Source organism: Cydia amplana, chromosome 13 (genome assembly GCF_948474715.1).
Source record: "Cydia amplana chromosome 13, ilCydAmpl1.1, whole genome shotgun sequence".
Classification (NCBI taxonomy): Eukaryota; Metazoa; Arthropoda; class Insecta; order Lepidoptera; family Tortricidae; genus Cydia; species Cydia amplana.
Window position 1 is genome coordinate 1,955,449 of NC_086081.1, and position 18,807 is coordinate 1,974,255.

At 38.3% G+C, this 18,807-nt stretch overlaps 1 protein-coding gene across 1 annotated transcript in view; it reads left to right on the forward strand.

Moving 5' to 3' along the window:
* LOC134653372 (alpha-(1,6)-fucosyltransferase) overlaps positions 1–10,139 on the forward strand; it is a 59,700-nt gene extending 49,561 nt beyond the window's left edge. The window contains exons 9-13 of the mRNA XM_063508708.1: positions 1,582–1,735; positions 2,449–2,622; positions 7,950–8,111; positions 9,081–9,155; positions 9,989–10,139. Coding sequence (XP_063364778.1) covers positions 1,582–1,735; positions 2,449–2,622; positions 7,950–8,111; positions 9,081–9,155; positions 9,989–10,093 — 670 coding nt within the window. The 3' untranslated portion in view covers positions 10,094–10,139. The remainder of the gene's footprint in view (positions 1–1,581; positions 1,736–2,448; positions 2,623–7,949; positions 8,112–9,080; positions 9,156–9,988) is intronic.
* Positions 10,140–18,807: the final 8,668 nt, after the last annotated feature.

An 18,807-nucleotide genomic window follows, 5' to 3' on the forward strand; every position in this document is an offset into this window, starting at 1 on the left:
ATCGGGTTTGTTTTTAGGATCAAATGTATATATTGGACCCATTGCATTAAAGTAACACAAAAGTCAGAAATTGTAGTCAAAGGCCGACAGTCGCACTTCACTCGCGAAACGCCCTATACAAAACGGCCGGGGGCCGTGACGTCATCGCCCATCTTGTAGTATGGACAAAACAAGAAAATTGCGTTTTTGTCGGTGAAATATTGCGTTTATGTATATAGTTGCTATACAATATTTTTTTGGATGAAATGTAAGGAATCGAATGGTACCCTTACTGTTATCGTTTTTGGAAGTTAAAAAAAACTTAAATTTTGAAACTTTCAGGTCCTGTATTTTTGTAATTTTTCAATATTTTATTTTAATATCCACATTATTGTGATAAATTGCTCGTTTGCTATCTATTTTACTAGATTTTGTTATAAAATTCAACATGTGTCATCATCCCTATTGGCTCTATGAGCTGTAGAACTTGCGAACCCCCATGGCTCCGCCATTTTGAAAATAATCCAAAATCAGAATCACATGTTACAATATGTCCGTCTGTCTGTCTGGCTCTATGAGCTGTAGAACTCGCGAACACTCATAGCTCCGCCATTAAAAAAAAAACTAAATCTGAATCGAAAAAAAAATCTATATAATTGTCCAACCTACTAACCAAATTTCACGAGAATCGGTTGAAAAATGCGACCTGTAGTCGAGGACATTCAGACATACGAAATAATTTTTCCCCAAGCTGAAACGGAGAGCTTCGCTTTCGCTCGGTTAATTAGTACAGGTCGAACGCGAATTGTGATTTACTTTTAATTGGGTACACTATTTAAAATTAATTATTTTACACCATGCCTGAAATAGAGGATACGATACACGCCGAACTTTCTACCGAACGACATTTTAAATAATTTAGTTACTAAAAAAAGTAAGTAGAAAATTTCCTTTTCACACCTCCTATTCGGAAAAGAGCTTTTTCTTCCCTGCTAGGAGGGATCAAGTGGCACTTTTCCTCCCTGCTAGGAGGGAGCAAAGTAACACTTTTCTGTTCAAGCACACATTTTTTTCATTTTTTTGCACATTATTTTTTTAGCTTAAATAATCTGTTTAAGCATCAGATTGTGTCAACACTGAGATTTTTTTATTTTCCTCATAGTTGATGTGAAAAGCAGTATGTGTCACACGGTATCAAAATTATTTCGTCTTGGGCGTTAACACTTGAATCCCTCATTACGCTCAGGATTCTACTTTAGAATCCCTCACTACGTTCGGGATTCTATTGTAGAATCCATCGCTTCATTCAGGATTCAATGCACACCCTTGACGGAAATATATCATTTTGATCCCTTGTAACACAAACTACTATTATTACGACAGAAAATACACATTTGTCCGGTATTTATAGTTCTTAACATGACCTTTACTTATTTTAAGTTGAATCTATTATTAAGTATTAGTAGTATTTTAAGTTGAGTTATTTTAAGTTAATTTAAGTTGTACTAGTATTTAAGCATAAATTGGATAATTACCATTGTATCAATCAAATTAGCATAAGTTTTAAATGAATAAATATTATCTTATCTTATCTTATTCCAGAGTGCACATAAGAAGAACAGACAAAGTCGGCACTGAAGCCGCCTTTCACCACATTCACGAATACATGTCGCACGTGAAAAGTTACTACGACCAGCTCGAGCTGACGCGACACGTCGGCACCAGGCGGGTCTATCTCGCCACTGACGACGCCAACGTGAGTAACCCGTAAACGTCAGCTGCCGCTCCGTTGGCTGAGGAGTTTATTTTGTTTATTTCATAAGACACACCAACAGTACATAAACAAAGCAGGTAAAGTTACATAAGTACAGTAGACACGTATAATTTACTACTCCTAACTATAACTGAAGGTAGCAACTATCTCGCCACTGATGACGCCAACGTGACTTTATCTAATCCAAAGGTTGTCTGAAAGAGATCTTTTTAGCGATAAGATAGCCTTCTGTCAGCTTGACCATCGTGACCAAATGTGACCACCATGGAGATGCGCTTCAAATTTTAAACATATAGTTGACCCACTGACAATCCAACCTCTAGACTGAGCTTAGGCCAATTCTTTCATGAAACCGATGCTGCCAAAAATACGAGGGTGCGGGGGACGAGGTGAGCGAATCCCGTGCCGTGATTGGTCCGTTCAAAGACACGGACCAATCACGGCACGGGATTGACTCGAAGATGGAGTAACGCTACCGTATGTGTGGCAGAGGGGGTAGCGCGACTATGCTATGTCTAGAGGTTGGATTGTCTGTGAGTTGACCAAACCAATTTGTCAGTCAGTAAGAACCAGGAAAACTATACTCATACTTTTCTTTTGGGTGCTAGTACTAGTGTAAGACAAAGATAGTATAATTTTCTCTGTCTGTTTGAAATGAGACAGTCCTTTGACTAACTTTAAATGTTTTTCCGCAGGTCCTAGAAGACGCCCGAAAAAAATACCCCTCGTACGAGTTCCTCGGCGACCCGACCATCGCCAAAACTGCCGCCACACACCGCCGCTACACCCCCGTATCGCTCACAGGGCTGCTGGTGGATCTGCACATGCTGGCCATGTGTGACTACCTCGTCTGCACCTTCAGTAGTCAGGTACACTATACTATAACACACTAATACCCATACCAGTTCCTCCGCGAGCCGACCATCGCCAAAACTGCCGCCACACACCGCCGCTACACCCCCGTGTCGCTCACAGGGCTGCTGGTGGATCTGCACATGCTGGCCATGTGTGACTACCTCGTCTGCACCTTCAGTAGTCAGGTACACTATACTATAACACACTAATACCCATACCAGTTCCTCCGCGAGCCGACCATCGCCAAAACTGCCGCCACACACCGCCGCTACACCCCCGTGTCGCTCACAGGGCTGCTGGTGGATCTGCACATGCTGGCCATGTGTGACTACCTCGTCTGCACCTTCAGTAGTCAGGTACACTATACTATAACACACTAATACCCATACCAGTTCCTCCGCGAGCCGACCATCGCCAAAACTGCCGCCACACACCGCCGCTACACCCCCGTGTCGCTCACAGGGCTGCTGGTGGATCTGCACATGCTGGCCATGTGTGACTACCTCGTCTGCACCTTCAGTAGTCAGGTACACCATACTATAACACACTAATAGCCGTATGTTTGTGGCGTAAACTCGGGTAACTATTGAGAGGAACTTTCGGGGGAGGTGTAATGTGGCAAATGTCCACTTTCCGTGTTTAGCAGTAACGCTTTGGTTTACTGCGACATAAACGCATATTGCTTGTGTCAGCGCAACCTAACGTGTATAAAACAATAGGCATTTAGAGAATAAACGTTCAGAATGTTCTTATACTAGCACACATAAGGTGTTTGACTTCCACTAACTCCTCACCCGACTCTGCTCGTCAATATACTTGCCATAGAAGAAACTTATAATATCTGATGGCGACCTAAGGTGTTTAACTTCTACTCCCATCACCCGCTCGAAACCATATATATATATATTTATAACAAGTACTATCTTGTTATTTGACTATACTTCGTTTTTAGGGTTCCGTAGCCAAATGGCAAAAAACGGAACCCTTATAGATTCGTCATGTCTGTCTGTCTGTCCGTCTGTCTGTCCGTCCGTATGTCACAGCCACTTTTCTCCGAAACTATAAGAACTATACTGTTGAAACTTGGTAAGTAGATGTATTCTGTGAACCGCATTAAGATTTTCATACAAAAATAGAAAAAAAAAAACAATAATTTTTTGGGGTTCTCCATACTTCGAACTGAAACTCAAAAAAATTTTTTTCATCAAACCCATACGTGTGGGGTATCTATGGATAGGTCTTCAAAAATGATATTGAGGTTTCTAATATCATTTTTTTCTAAACTGAATAGTTTGCGCGAGAGACACTTCCAAAGTGGTAAAATGTGTCCCCCCCCCCTGTAACTTCTAAAATAAGAGAATGATAAACTAAAAAAAATATACGATGTACATTACCATGTAAACTTCCACCGAAAATTGGTTTGAACGAGATCTAGTAAGTAGTTTTTTTTTATACGTCATAAATCGCCTAAATACGGAACCCTTCATGGGCGAGTCCGACTCGCACTTGGCCGCTTTTTTTAGGATTAGAAATTTGGTAAACAATCTTGATGTGTCTTTTAATTGAAAAACACATTTTTAAAATAAGTTACGGTAAATATGTAACAATTATGAATCTAATACGATCTTTTATAGTATTCTGCTTTCATAAGTAATAGTTATTGATTTTTAAAAAGTGTTTTTCAATTAAAAGACACATCAAAATTGTTTACTAAATTTCTAATCCTAAAAAAAAACGAAGTATAACACTAGTTAGTTACTAGCTGATAGCGACATCTAGTGACATAACTAAGAATCCTGTGCGTATATTCCTCTAGTCCCGTCGATTTCTCCAAGATATCATCAACTCCTGATATGCTGACAATTTCCAACCGCAAGGGGCCCGATTACCACTACGAAAGTGGGCAAGGTCATAGAGAAATATAGTAAGACAAGAGTGCTCACTCCATACATCAGTTCAGACTATTAATTTCAGTGTCTACATCTAGCATCGAGTAGCGGAACTATCAGTACTGCTACTTGACAATAGATGTAGCACCGACCGGAAAGTCTTATCTCAACAGCATAAGACTTTCCGGTCGGTGCTACATCTATTGTCAAGTAGCAGTACTGATAGTTCCGCTACTCGATGCTAGATGCTAATAGTCTTTTTGGTACTAAAAGTGATGTATGGAGTAAGCACTCTATGTATTTTTTTCTCTATGGCAAGGTTTAGGTAGAAACTAATCGTAATTCACCGTTTACTTTCTCGCGTATCTCTTTCATTGTACGCTGTGGTTACCCTTTAGCCTTAGAAAGCCACGCCTGTCGTGCACTGTGCGTCATTGTGAACCTTATCGGAATGAAAGAAGGTTGATATTGCACTGTAGCCTCAGAATATCCGAATTGAAAAGACTCTCTTTATTCTTTGAAAACAGTGTGTCAATCAGTCCTCTATCTAAAGTGCAAATTTCTAGTTGTTTGCTCATATTAACCGGAAGGATGATAATCATAATCATAATCATAATCATCATTTATTAATAATATAAAATTACATGTCAAATAGGTACTACAATATGTAGGAAGGTATTACATAATCTTATTCTTATTCTATGACATAGGTTTACTTATAAATAACTCTTTGTGGTCATAGAACGTCTGCTCGAGGAGCCAGTATTTAAGTTTGGTTTTGAACATTGACGCACTTTTTGCGGTAACAATTTCACGCGGAAGGCAATTGTACACTTTTCGACCCATTATATGAGTTAGCTTTTTGGTTTTCGCGAGTCTGTGCGATTCGAGTGGCAGCATTCCAGCGCGCGCGCTGCGCGTTGCGTACCTTCGCGGGGCTTCGATGATTGGATTGGAGTCTATTTCATCACGTGTATTTATTGCCATCTGCATTATTAGAAGCGAGGGAAGCGTGAGTATTCCCAACGACTTGAACAGTGGCCTCGCGGAGTGACATTGGGGGACGCGAACTATCGCGCGAACGGCGCGCTTTTGGAGCCGGAAGACTCTCTCCCAATCGGCGGCACCGGCCCACAGTTCGACTCCGTACTGCAGGAGAGCGTGGACTGACGCGAAATAGCACGATCGGACCATTTCAAATGGAAGAACTCGAGCCAGCCGCTTTAACGCAAAGCATGCCGTCGCGAGTTTCTTGCACATTTGATCTATATGGCCACTCCAGGTGAGGCAGCTGTCTAGCTCAAAGCCAAGAAATTTGGAGTTCATGACTTGGCTGATAACAGTGCCATTCGCTATTACTGACAGCTGCCTAACCTGCCGCCCAGACAGATCAAAGCCGATGTAATGCGTTTTGCTCGTGTTTAGGATAAGTCCATTAATGCCAAACCAATTAGAGAGTGATGCGGCGATCAAGTTAAGTTTGAGTTCGAGCTCGTCGTATGTAGGGGCGGACACAACAACAGCCACGTCGTCGGCATACATGAAGGTCTCTCCGCCGGTGACAGCCTCAGGCAGGTCGTTCAGAAGTATAGAGAAAAGAATATTTGATACCGACGAGCCCTGTGCGACGCCCATACTTGTGGTCGCCGCGTCAGAACGAACTATACCGCCATCAGCGACCACAACTTGTGTTCTGTTCTGTAGAAGGTCAGATAACAATGTCAGGGCTGATCCTTCGAAGCCATAGTGACGAAGTTTGCTGGTCAAGACTTCGTGATCCGCAACGTCGAATGCCTTTGATAAGTCGCAACATAAGACTGCGACTTGGTTCCTGCACTCGCGGGCCTCTGTAACCTGCCGAATCACGGTCCGAGCCAACGCGGTTGTTGAGCGGCCTTTTCGGTAGGCGTATTGCCTCTCCGAAAGCGCATTTTTGGAAGATAGAAACTCCGTTAATCTGGAACTTAACCCGCACTCAAATATCTTAGCTACCACTGGAATTATTGCTATAGGTCTGTAAGCGTCGATATCCTCTCTCTTTCCCTTCCCTTTGAATAACGGAGAGATTCGGCTTTCTTTAAGTGGGTTCGGAAAGATACCTTCGCATAGACACCTGTTATAAACTATGGCGAGTACGGGTGCTAGTTCCGCGGCAACGGAGTGGACTAAGTTCACAGATATGTCAAAAATATCCCTAGTTGGTTTTTTTGCTAATCGGGCCGTGATAATGTGAAATACTTCGTCAGGCGTGAAAGGTTTCAGCCTGATGCAGGCGTCGGCGGGCGGGCGCGCGGCATGCAGCGCGGCGAGCGCGCGCGGCAGGTCAGCAGGCGTCGCGCTGCAGGCGGCTGCCGCTCCGGCAAACCGTTTGTTTATAGCATCGGCTGCCGCCTTTTTTGTTTTAAATTTGTTTCCACCTAAGTCGGTAATTACTTCTGTAAAATCGAGTTGATTGTTGCAAGTTTTGCCCCTTTCCCTGTTTAATACTCCCCACATAGATTTCACGGTGTTCGAGTTGTTTTTAATTTTTTTGGTGTAGAACTCGGCTTTTTTTGAGTTAAGGAGGCTGATGTATTTGGTGTTCATACTTGAAATAATTAAATTTAGTTTCTCGTTATTGGGAAAACGTCTTCCTAAGTCAATTATTTCAAAGAGTAGGTGTTTGAGGTTTGAAGTTTCGTTTGTCACCCACGATTCTCTTTTTTTATTAATGGATGAATGGATGATGGTTTATAACGAACAATTTTTAAAAGCATTAATTTAGATTTGTAATGTTTTACAGCTAGTATAATGCCTCTCGTTAGTGTGATGAAAACGTCTCGTTTATGTTTCATCAGGGCAGAAAAGTTTGTTCTCCTCTCGTACCTTGAAACGCTCGCAACACTTAAGATTCCACTTTTTTAATGATGAGCGACGTTACTAAACAGATTCATGTTAAAAGAATGAGAGAGTTGCCAGGATTGTAACATCAGAAGAGATTGTAACTCCTACCAACATTACCTACTATAAAGTATTTTGTATTTTGAAAATAGAAAATAGGTCTCAAAAACTATTTCAAATAAAATACAAAATAGTTTTCTTCAAAAGGTATTTAAATACAAAATACAAAATAGGTATTTTGCATTTTGTATTTGCATTTTAAATACAAGTATTTCAAATAAGTCACATCTCTGCTCGTACCAATGAGTTTTTCGGAACTTATGTACGAAATATCATTTGATATTTACCACTAGCATTTCGGTGAAGGAAAACATCGTGAGGAAACCTGCATACATCTGCGAAGAAATTCAAAGGCATATGTGAAGTCCCCAATCCGCATTGGGTTAGCGTGGGGACTACAGCCCGAGCCCTCTCGCGCATGAGAGGAGGCCTGTGCCCAGCAGTGGGACGTATATAGGCTCACATTATTATTATTATTATTATATTATAATTTCGATAATCTCCACTTACAGGTTGGCCGCGTGGCGTACGAGATGATGCAAGCCAACCGTGTAGATGCATCGAACAGTTTCTTCTCATTAGATGATATTTATTATTTCGGCGGGCAAAACGCGCACGATCGCGCCGCCATAATGCCGCACGAACCGAATACCAACCAGGAAATCGCTGTGCAGGTAGGCACCAATCAAATTCAAATTCAAAAATTATTTATTACGTAAGACCATAGAGAAAAAAATACATTTAGATTGCTCACTCCATACATCAGTACCAAAAAGACTATTAGCATCTAGCATCGAGTAGCGGAACTATCAGTACTGCTACTTGACAATAGATGTAGCAGCGACCGGAAAGTCTTATCTCAACAGCATAAGACTTTCCGGTCGGTGCTACATCTATTGTCAAGTAGCAGTACTGATAGTTCCGCTACTCGATGCTAGATGTAGACACTGAAATTAATAGTCTGGATCACAGCACTCTTGTCTTACTATATTTCTCTATGGTAAGACACAACTTTGTTTATAATATAAAGTGATGGTGCCACCCGGTAAGCAAATATGCCTGTGTTTGGTGGCACCGCTCTTCCTTTAGGTGACATAACTAATTATACTAACTTATGCTAAGCTAATTATCTTTCATTTACTGGCTAAAACGCTTCTACTCTTCTATGAATCTTTTAATGACATTTATAACTGTACTGAAATATTGATAATACAACGTTTTAGACAACTATAATGTTCATTATGCAACACTTACTGTATAGAACAAAAGACGTCAACACGTCTTTAAGGCAAAATACTTGAACTTAAATTTCTTGGAAATTAGAGTTTCGGTAACCATCTAGTTTGTTTTATTTCGGTAAACTGTTAGATAAAGTATTTACAATAGGCGCCATCTATATTTTACTTTAGTCAACTTCTATTACAGATGTAGTGAATAATCCTTTACCATCGTATTTTCATATGCTATTTCAGTCAGGCTTAGTACAAAAAGTACTGAGGTTGACTGAAGTAGCATGACAAACACGAACGTTTCCGAGAAAATACGATGGCAAAAGATAGTTCACTACATCTGTACTCATTGTTTCATCGACAAAAGATAGTTCACTACATCTGTACACATTGTTTCATTAAATGTCGTTTCAGGTCGGCGATCTGATAGGCATTGCCGGCAACCACTGGAACGGTTTTGGCCGGGGCACTAATAGGAGAACCAATTTGGTAAGATACATATAACTGATAGAATACAGTTATCATCAACAAATTGTTTCAATATTCCATTTATATACATATACTTAAATTGACGCCCAGGGGTCTAACATATTCCTATTTAATTATTATTAAATTTTAATTTATTTATTTAAAGACTGTGTTAGAATTAGATTGGTATTTAGAATTGAATAAAAGGGCAACTGTTTTTCCATTTTGGGGTAATTTAAGACGGAAATTTCAGTAAATATCGCAAAAATGAGAGTATATTTCGCCACAAGAGTACATTTCGCCACAAGAGTACTTAAGCTTATTTTAGGTACCATTGTGGGGGATTATTTTGACATTTGTATTTAATTAAAATATGGTGTGAAACTCGTAAAAACTAAATTTATTTATTTACTAGATTTATATCGACCGGGATGTCGACTGATAGAATACAGTTATCATCAACAAATTGTTTCAATATTCCATTTATATATATGTAGGTACTTTAATGAGGGTATTGTTAACCCCTCAACGCTCAGGGGTCTAACATATTTTATTTAACGACAACAATGGCCCATAATCGTTAGTTTTTATTAGATTGGTATTTAGAATCGAATAAAATGGTTAATCCGCAACTTTTTAATTTTGTAGTTATTTTTAAAACGTTCTATTCCCATTTTCGGGCAATCCAAATCGGATGTTTGAGCGATTTTCGCAAAAATGAGAGCATAACTATTTCGCCACAAAAGTAAAGCTTATTTTAGGGACCATTGTGGGTGTTTTTTTAACATTTATGTTTATTTCAAACAGGGTGTGCAACTGGTAAAAATTAAACTAAATTATTTATTATGTTTCAGAACGGACTGATCCCGTGGTACAAGACGGCAGAGCACCTAGTGCTATATCCCTTCCCCGAGTACAAACACGTGCCCCTGTACGACACGCGGCAGGGGGACTTATAGGCCCCGCCATATATAATAGTTCAATAGCCCTGTGAAATAGACTTCGTTTTTATACCCCTATACTAACATTTTAGTTCGATTGCCTAATTTTATCAGCTGGAGTGTTTTTTTAGTACATGGGCCATTCCTACATTTTTTATTTTATTTTGTGAATTTATATGTTATTTCTACTCAGAATCACGAGCTCTTTCTATCCTAATAGGAGAAAAAAAGTGTCCCAAGGTTTTTTTCCCATTCCGTTACCATTTTTTCATAGACTTTGTATAGCGGTTTCGGAATGGAAAGATCGAAAAATGTATGGAAATCTTGGGATACTTTTTTTCTCCTATTAGGATCAAAAGAGCTCATGATTCTGAGTAGAAATAAAATGGCCCACATATTAGTTCTAAACAAGGCTCGGAAAACGCCTGTCATTTTGAAAACAAATCATAATTTAGGATCCATTTACGAGTCGAAAATGTTTGTTTACGGTCTACGGATGTCATTGGGGCATATTTAATAATTGACATTGGTATACAGAAGTCTGTGTTGTACGGAACAGGGTAATATTTTCCAAATGACGGGCGTTTGTCCGAGCCTTGGTTCTAAAGTAGAATCATTACGCAGTGAATTAGCCAATCAAACTGCCTTTTTAGTATTGGGATAAAAAAAAGTGAGTCAAAGTCAAAGTCAAAGTCAAAAAATATCTTTATTCATGTAGGCCTAGCAACAAGCACTTATGAATCGTAACATACTTATAAATTATCTTAAGCTAATTATCAGAGCAATTTATTGATGTTATTATTCCATAATAATATTGGATTATTATACAAATCAAATTTAACACAAATTTAAGAATTTCACAAAAGGATCGTCAAACATGAAAAAAAAATTGTATAAAAAATACTAGTCTAGAATGTTTCTAGAATAAAATCTAAATGTCAAATAAATAAATAAAAAACACAAAAGAAGTACAAACATCGGAATATTCGGAATATCAATTTCCTCATCATTAATCAAATATACCTAATATATAAATAATCATTTCGAATAACAATTAATCCCACGTTGTTTTATCATTCATGTAGTCTTGTGTGGTATAATACGCTTTAGATATAAGTTTACGCTTTACATAATTCTTAAATTTATTAATAGATAAGATGAGTTTAACCTAATAAGTTGTAATTAGGTTGACGGACTCACACTGCCTTTTTAAGAGATAACAAATCTCCAAAACGCACGGTTTGACTAAAAATGGGCTCAAATATTTAAAACGACATAATTGACATATTCTATCGTCAAAAAACGTATCGTATCGTTGACTTCGCCGGATAAAGAATTAAGATCTATATGGGTGCCTAGTTCTAGTCGCTACTACTAAATTTTAGAAAAGTAACATAGACAAATATAAAATAGCGTGTACGAAAAAACTAGCCAAGTCAAATCCTGAACTTTAATTACATTCCAAGCGAACTAGAACTTGGCACCCATATAGATCTCGATTCTTTTTCCGGCGAAGTCAACAAAGACGCATATTCTTAATATTGAACTTGGCTCTCATTTCACATTTATGTTTTTGATGGGATTGAATTTGCTTGTAGTTGGTCTCACAGGTTTGAACTAACTAAAATTAAAAAAAAAAAAACAACGGGTTGCACTCCGGGAGTGCCGACAGAAGTGAAAACTCAGTGACATCTTACGTCTTACGCTCTCGCGAGTTTAACATTTTTTCCTCATCACAAAAGTGTACAGCGCCGCTAAAGAAGTTTTCACTTCAAAAACAACTAAATCGTAGAGCCTTTTGAGTCCCACCGCTCACTCGGGAGTTTATAGTTTAAATTCTTGGAACTTATGTTCTTATGTGGCTGTTCCAAAATAACCCTTACCCCAATCATAGAGAAAAAAATACATAGAGTGCTCACTCCATACATCAGTTTTAGTACCAAAAAGACTATTAGCATCTAGCATCGAGTAGCGGAACTATCAGTACTGCTACTTGACAATAGATGTAGCACCGACCGGAAAGTCTTATGCTGTTGAGATAAGACTTTCCGGTCGGTGCTACATCTACTGTCAAGTAGCAGTACTGATAGTTCCGCTACTCGATGCTAGATGTAGACACTGAAATTAATAGTCTAAACTGATGTATGGAGTGAGCACTCTTGTCTTTATTTCTCTATGCCCCAATACAAGATCTGCTCTTGCAATATTTACCGTAGGCCTAGAAAATACCCCAAGTGATACTCTAGGAATTCCATAGATCTTATTTGCTTGCCATAGTTTCCTTTGTACATATTCTAAGCATTTATAAACTGGTTAAGAGTCAAATCAATATGTGACCAAAAATTATGAAAGCGGATAGTTTCTTTGTCGACCTGTAGGGCTAAGATGGCCGGCTCTTTACCATTTGTCACCATAGCTGTCAAGTTCTAACAAATATGTAAGTGCGAAAGTGACGCATAGCATGACAGGTGATAAAAATGCGACCATGATAGCTGGTCTGAAAGATGTTACGATTTTTTGGCGTTACTTTGGTGACATGCGTACAAAATTTAAAAATATAAATGAAATGTAGACTCGGTGTAGCAATGATTTTTAACGCAATTTGGACGTAACCTAGTTTTCATTATATGAAACTTTCAAATTTCATTATTTGATTTCAATAAGACTGTATTAAAAACAGAAATATGATCGTATTAAACTTTCTCTTTTTAATGAAACAAGCGACCCGCCCCGGTTTCGCACGGATTAACAAATTATACATAAACCTTCCTCTTGAATCACTCTATCTATTTAAAAAATAAACGCATCAAAATCCGTTGCGCAGAGTAAAGATCTAAGCATACATAGGGACAGACAGACAGCGGGAAGCGACTTTGTTTTATATTATGTAGTGATGTACTGTAATGAACTTGTTTTTCGTTACTACAGTTAGTTTTTTTTTAATTAGAAAGAAGGTAAACAATCTTGAATTTTAAAGTCTTTATTAAAAAATATTGAAAAATGCTTTAAAAAATTCGTTTATATTACTTATGAAAGCAAAAGAATGTAAAATATCGTATGTGATTTATAATTCTAACATATTTGCTAGGACTTGTTTATCAATGGTGATTTTTAACCTGTTGGACGCCAATGACCGATATATCCGCACCGTAGGTTCAACGCCAAAGACCGATTAATCGGTCACAGACCACAGAGCAACATAGACCTACGTGCATATGCATAAAGTTCAATTTCAGTTTTGACACTTCGGTGACGTGGCGTCAGCGTGACAGCTTTTGTGTTTGACACGGCGTCGAAAAGGTTAATAAAAATACGTGTTAAGATCGCTTACCTTCTTTCTAATGCAAAAAAAAAAAATGTGAGAAAACCCCAGATTGTATAGATGTTCAAGTTTTAGTATTTTTCACTAAATATAATGTTGAAATAGTAGTTTATGCAACAGTGATATAATAAGGGTTCTTAAAATTCAAGGGTCGAAGTTACAAAACGAGACGTAGTCGAGTTTTGTAAAAAAAGACCCGAGAATTTTAAGAACCAATTATGAGCTGTTGCATACATTACTTTTTCTATGACAGCTGCAGCAAAAAAAATTATTAAAAAAAAGTTATTATTAAAAAAAAAGAGTTATTATTAAAAAAAAGAGTTATTATTTAAAAAAAATTGAGTTATTATTTAAAAAAAAAAAAGAGTTATTATTGTAAATGAAAACATATCTCTTTCAATCAAGATGATCGGAACTTGTATCTTTAAAAAAAATAAAGCAGTTGTATTATACTCATAAGATGACTGCTAGCAGTCATCTTATGAGCCTATAGACAAAGCATTCAAATGACATTGCTTTAGATATCACTGTCAGTCATTTAATTGACACATTTAAGTGCTGGAGTAGAAAAAAGTGATTTTAATACTATGTATATGTTGCACAATTGTATTGTATAAACTTATGAAGTAAGGTATTGTGAATCTTAGTTATAGCAAAGAGAATTTGAAATAGATGCGGATTGTCCAAGTAAATTATGTAGTAAATATTAGTGACAGTAAATTTACTGCCATCTTTCGACAGAAGATTAAAACTTTTAGAACGCCGTTTGACTTTGATCCTTGTTCTTTCACTGATATGTGTTAATTTATTAAATATTGAAATTAACGCCATCTACTCGACAATAGGCCAAAGGTATAGTTCATTTTTTTCGAGGGATGGCGCCATAACCTTTGGCCTACTGTCGGCTAGATGGCGTTAATTTCAATATTTAAAAATTTACACATCAATGAAAGAATAAGGATCAGAGTCAAATATCGTTCTAAAAGTTTTAATCTTCTGTCGAAAGATGGCAGTAGATTTACTGTAGCTACCTAATTTACCATGACAATAACTCTCTATACACTATATTCTCCTTTGGTTATAGTCAGAGTACGCTATGCGACTTGGCACTTTTGGCAATGACAAAGTGTGGCCATGCCATCAGTGTATTTTATTAATGAAAATGTGACGTTTGTGACACTCCCTCACTTTGTACTCTTCAAGTAGGTGCAAAGTTACCTTAGGGTGGTATTCCACCTGACCAATTTCATCGTCCAATGTGTATTGCGTCTCACATTTTGCTCAATGAGTGAGTGAGACGCAATGACATTGGACAAAGAAATTGGATAGGTCAAATACCACCCTTAGACGGACTCTATGGCCGAGTTATACTTTATATTGTAGGAATGAAGGTAGAGAGATCGCCAACAGTTCCATTTTTATCGCCTGGCACTATGCCTGTCACTTTCGCACTTACTTGTTAGAACGTGACAGGCATGGTGACAGGTGATAAAAATGCGACCGTGCTTGTTCCTAGGGACCGAAGTCCATTGAGAGTTCATCAGGAGTTTTATTTATAGTAACTGACATTCGGAACTCCGTAAAGCTTTGGATTCCTCCGAAAGCGGTGCCGTCATATGACGGCCGTCATATAGCGGCCGCAAAAGACGGCCGTCTTTACGGTGGCGACATGTGGAAAGTACCACGGCGTCATAACACACCGTCAGCCACCAAGGTCAAAGCGGCAAATTTGAAAAATGTAGGCGCGATGGGATAACGTCCCATAGAAAATTTGAATTTCGCGCCTTTTCCTACTGACAAGATTTGCTTGATCATCTATAATTTACTTGGAGGATGAAATATCATCAGAAGAGGAAAATAATCGTAGTACGGAATCATTTATTCAAATCTCGTGTCATTTATTCAAAATGGCGTCACCGCTATTTAATAAAACGTTCACGAAACTATCGACACCGTCATGACGGCCGTCATCTTACGTTACGTTGACAATCAACGTAACGTAACGCCGTCTAGGAAACCGCGCCATCTTGTTTACATAGACAACGTTCTAGTGACGTCAGTCAACGCTATATAGCGGCCGTCATATTACGGCACCGTTTTCGGAGGAATCCAAAGCTTAAGCGCGATGTAGAACGTGCTAACGCCATCTGTTGGAATATTGTGGCACCACGTTGGCAGTGACAGGACACGCCACTATGTTGGCCGAATGTATATGAGATTATCCTTCTATCGATCTGATATGATCTGAAAAAAGTGAAATTATGTATGAGCTCAAATTTATTTACAAATTTAGGTATGTATTGTTTCACAAAAAATATTTTAAGTTGAATGTTGATTTATATTTTTAAGTATATATTTCCTTCGTGTAAATTTGTGCTTTTTGGTGTACGAAATCTGTAAAAGAATAATTATATTCTGAAAACCTCTGAAACCCCAGCACTTTTTAGAAATCTCTAAATCCCAAGGGTTTTTGACTCTTCATACATTTTGTATGAAATAGCATGTGAGAGGTAGTTTTTAGTATCTGGGATGTAATACATAGTACATTACGATACAAGTGTGAAAAGTAGGAAATTCGCAACGAGTGGCGATACATTTAAACACGACCGAAGAGTGTTTTAAATCTACACGAGTTGCAAATTACCTTTTCGCACGTGTATTGTACAATGTTTTACAGTACATATGGCCCTTTAAATCAGCGGTCGGCAACCTTTTAGCAGCCAAGGGCCACATAGTAGGTAACGAAGTTGACGCGGGCCGCACTTTGTTAATATTTATGACTAGACTAGACATTGTCGTTTGTGAATATTACATACAAAATAGCCAAAGAGGCTCGCGGGCCGCAAGTGACAGGTTCACGGGCCGCATGCGGCCCGCGGGCCGCGGGTTGCCGACCGCTGCTTTAAATCTTCGACACAGGCACGTATTGTGGTATTTACCGCACTCGGGAGGTAAAGTAGCACCATATGTACTGTAAAAATCTTACTTTATAGTTCCACTACATCAGTTACCGATTAATTATCTGTCTGCAAATATCTTCAAATTATCATGTGGATATTATTATTTTTCTGTTCTCCGTGCGGAAAGCGTCAACTTTCGGCCCGCTGCTCTAAACGAAGTTGCCGCTTTCCGGCTCCGTGGCACAGAAAAATAGTCAAACCTCGGGTAGTAAATACGAAAGCCTCAGTCCACACGTTTGTCGACCTCTGCTTCGCCTCGGCCGACAATTGAATGTGACCTGAGACGTTTCTTAGTTTACTGCCCTAGGTGTGTAATAATATACTATATATATGGAATATATTAGTACATTACGATACAAGTGCGAAAAGTAGGAAATTGTTGTGTACACCAATGATCGACGAATAAAGCATTTGTATTTGGGTGAATCAACTTTTAGAACACTTAATTTCGTGTCCCTAGCCTAGACTCCCTACCAAAGAAAAAATTGATTTTTCAAAAACCATGTCGATATTTCTACTTTTTTGTTTACACGGGCATTATTAGATCCATAAGTAATTAAACACATTAAAATTATCAACTTGATTAGATAAAAGTTACATTTTGTACGGTAACGCAGGAGAAAAAAATTTATCTCCCATACAAAAATCAGGGACACGACATTTTTGCCTTTTTCTACTGCGTTACCCTACAAAATGTAACTTTTATCTGATGAAGTTGTTAATTTATTGTGGTAATTAAATATTTAGTTATCTAATAATGCCCGCGTAAACAAAAAAGTGTAAAAATCAACAAGGTTTTTGAAAATCGATTTTTCTTTGCTAGGGAGTCTAGGAACACGAAATCAGTGTTCTAAAAGTTGATTCACCCATTTTGTGGCGATAAATTGAAACACGACCGAAGGGAGTGTTTTAACTTGACACGAGTTGCGAATTACCTTTTCGCACGTGTATCTTTAAATTTTCGACAAATTCACGTATTGTGCTAGTTACCTCACAAGGGCGGTAAAGTAGCACCATATGTACTGTAAAATATGTTAAACTGTACGTAAGTTATTTATCTATTAATACGTACAAGAATGTAAATTCCAATGCTCTTAATGTAAACGATTTTAATTAATTATATAATGATGTTCAGAGCTTGTAAAAGTTTTGAAGTGGTGCAACATGGACCTAATTTGTGTATATAGTTCTAGTGTACATAAGACAGAAAGAAAGTAATATAAATAAAAAACAATGATTTACTTGCCTAGTTTTTATTGACTAAGAACCATACAACTTTTCCTAACAGTAACCTAAAATAATCCTTTCATATCTGATATCGTATTATATCCAGTACAAAAAGTACCTACTGTAGCTGACTGAACTAACAGCAAACACGAAAGTTTCCGAGAAAATACGATGGAAACGGATTATTTCACTACGTCATAGGAGCAATTACGCACACGAGCGTATATTTCTTTTTTTTTTCAAGCGTAGGAAAGAAGCCCATGTGTTTTTGATTGCTGTAAGTAACTAAAAGCAATCACTGCTTAATATTGTTTGAAAAAAAAACGCGCTCGTGTACGGAATTGCTCCAATGATGGATTTATTTGGCCATATCGTCAGGTGACCATTGACGTATAATATCTAAGGACGGGCTAATGGGGCACTAAACATCGTACTAGTTCAGCGGTGCTACCCACGAATTCCAGCCAATTGTGCAGTCTAACGCAACTAGTTGCGACCAATAGCGCGCGTAATGCGAACTCGTCAACCAATCGCGCGCGTGATGCGAACTCATCAACCAATCGCGTTGTAGCGATTTCAGACCGCTGTACTGGCCCCTGTCATGCCTCATTATTATTGCCCGTAAAGCCAGTCCCTAGATATATATGTCAATGCAGGTGACAAGCAAAACTCACTAAGTACCACCACAAGTTCATAGCCATAGTGAACCATATTAGTACGAAAATAAGGTTGATTTTTGTTTAAATATTTCTTAGTAATTAGTGACTTGCTTGTCACCTGACGATATTGACCTTACGCTTACCATAATAACAGTGGACATTTTATACTCTTAACGTAGTACATACTCGTATGTGTCGAATCGAAGTCTAGTCAAAGGTCCCACTTTGTCACCATAAGGACGTGATTTGCTTGTATTTGTATACGAATAACCTGTCAAGGCGTCTTTATGGCAAGCGACATAGTGGGACGTTTTACCGGCCGCGGACACATAAGTCCAGACGCGACAATTTTTCGCCAATCTGATTAAATTATCCGATCAAATCAGGACGTCGGGCGCAAACGCCAATTTGGGTCGCCGAATTCAACCGCCGATTATGACCGATATTACAGATAACATGGGATGCGGACGCAAGAATACCAATTTGTGACGCTAGTATTTTCGTATTGGAGCATTTTTTTCAACTTAGAAGGCTCAAATATCACCATAAATCGTAAATTGGAGA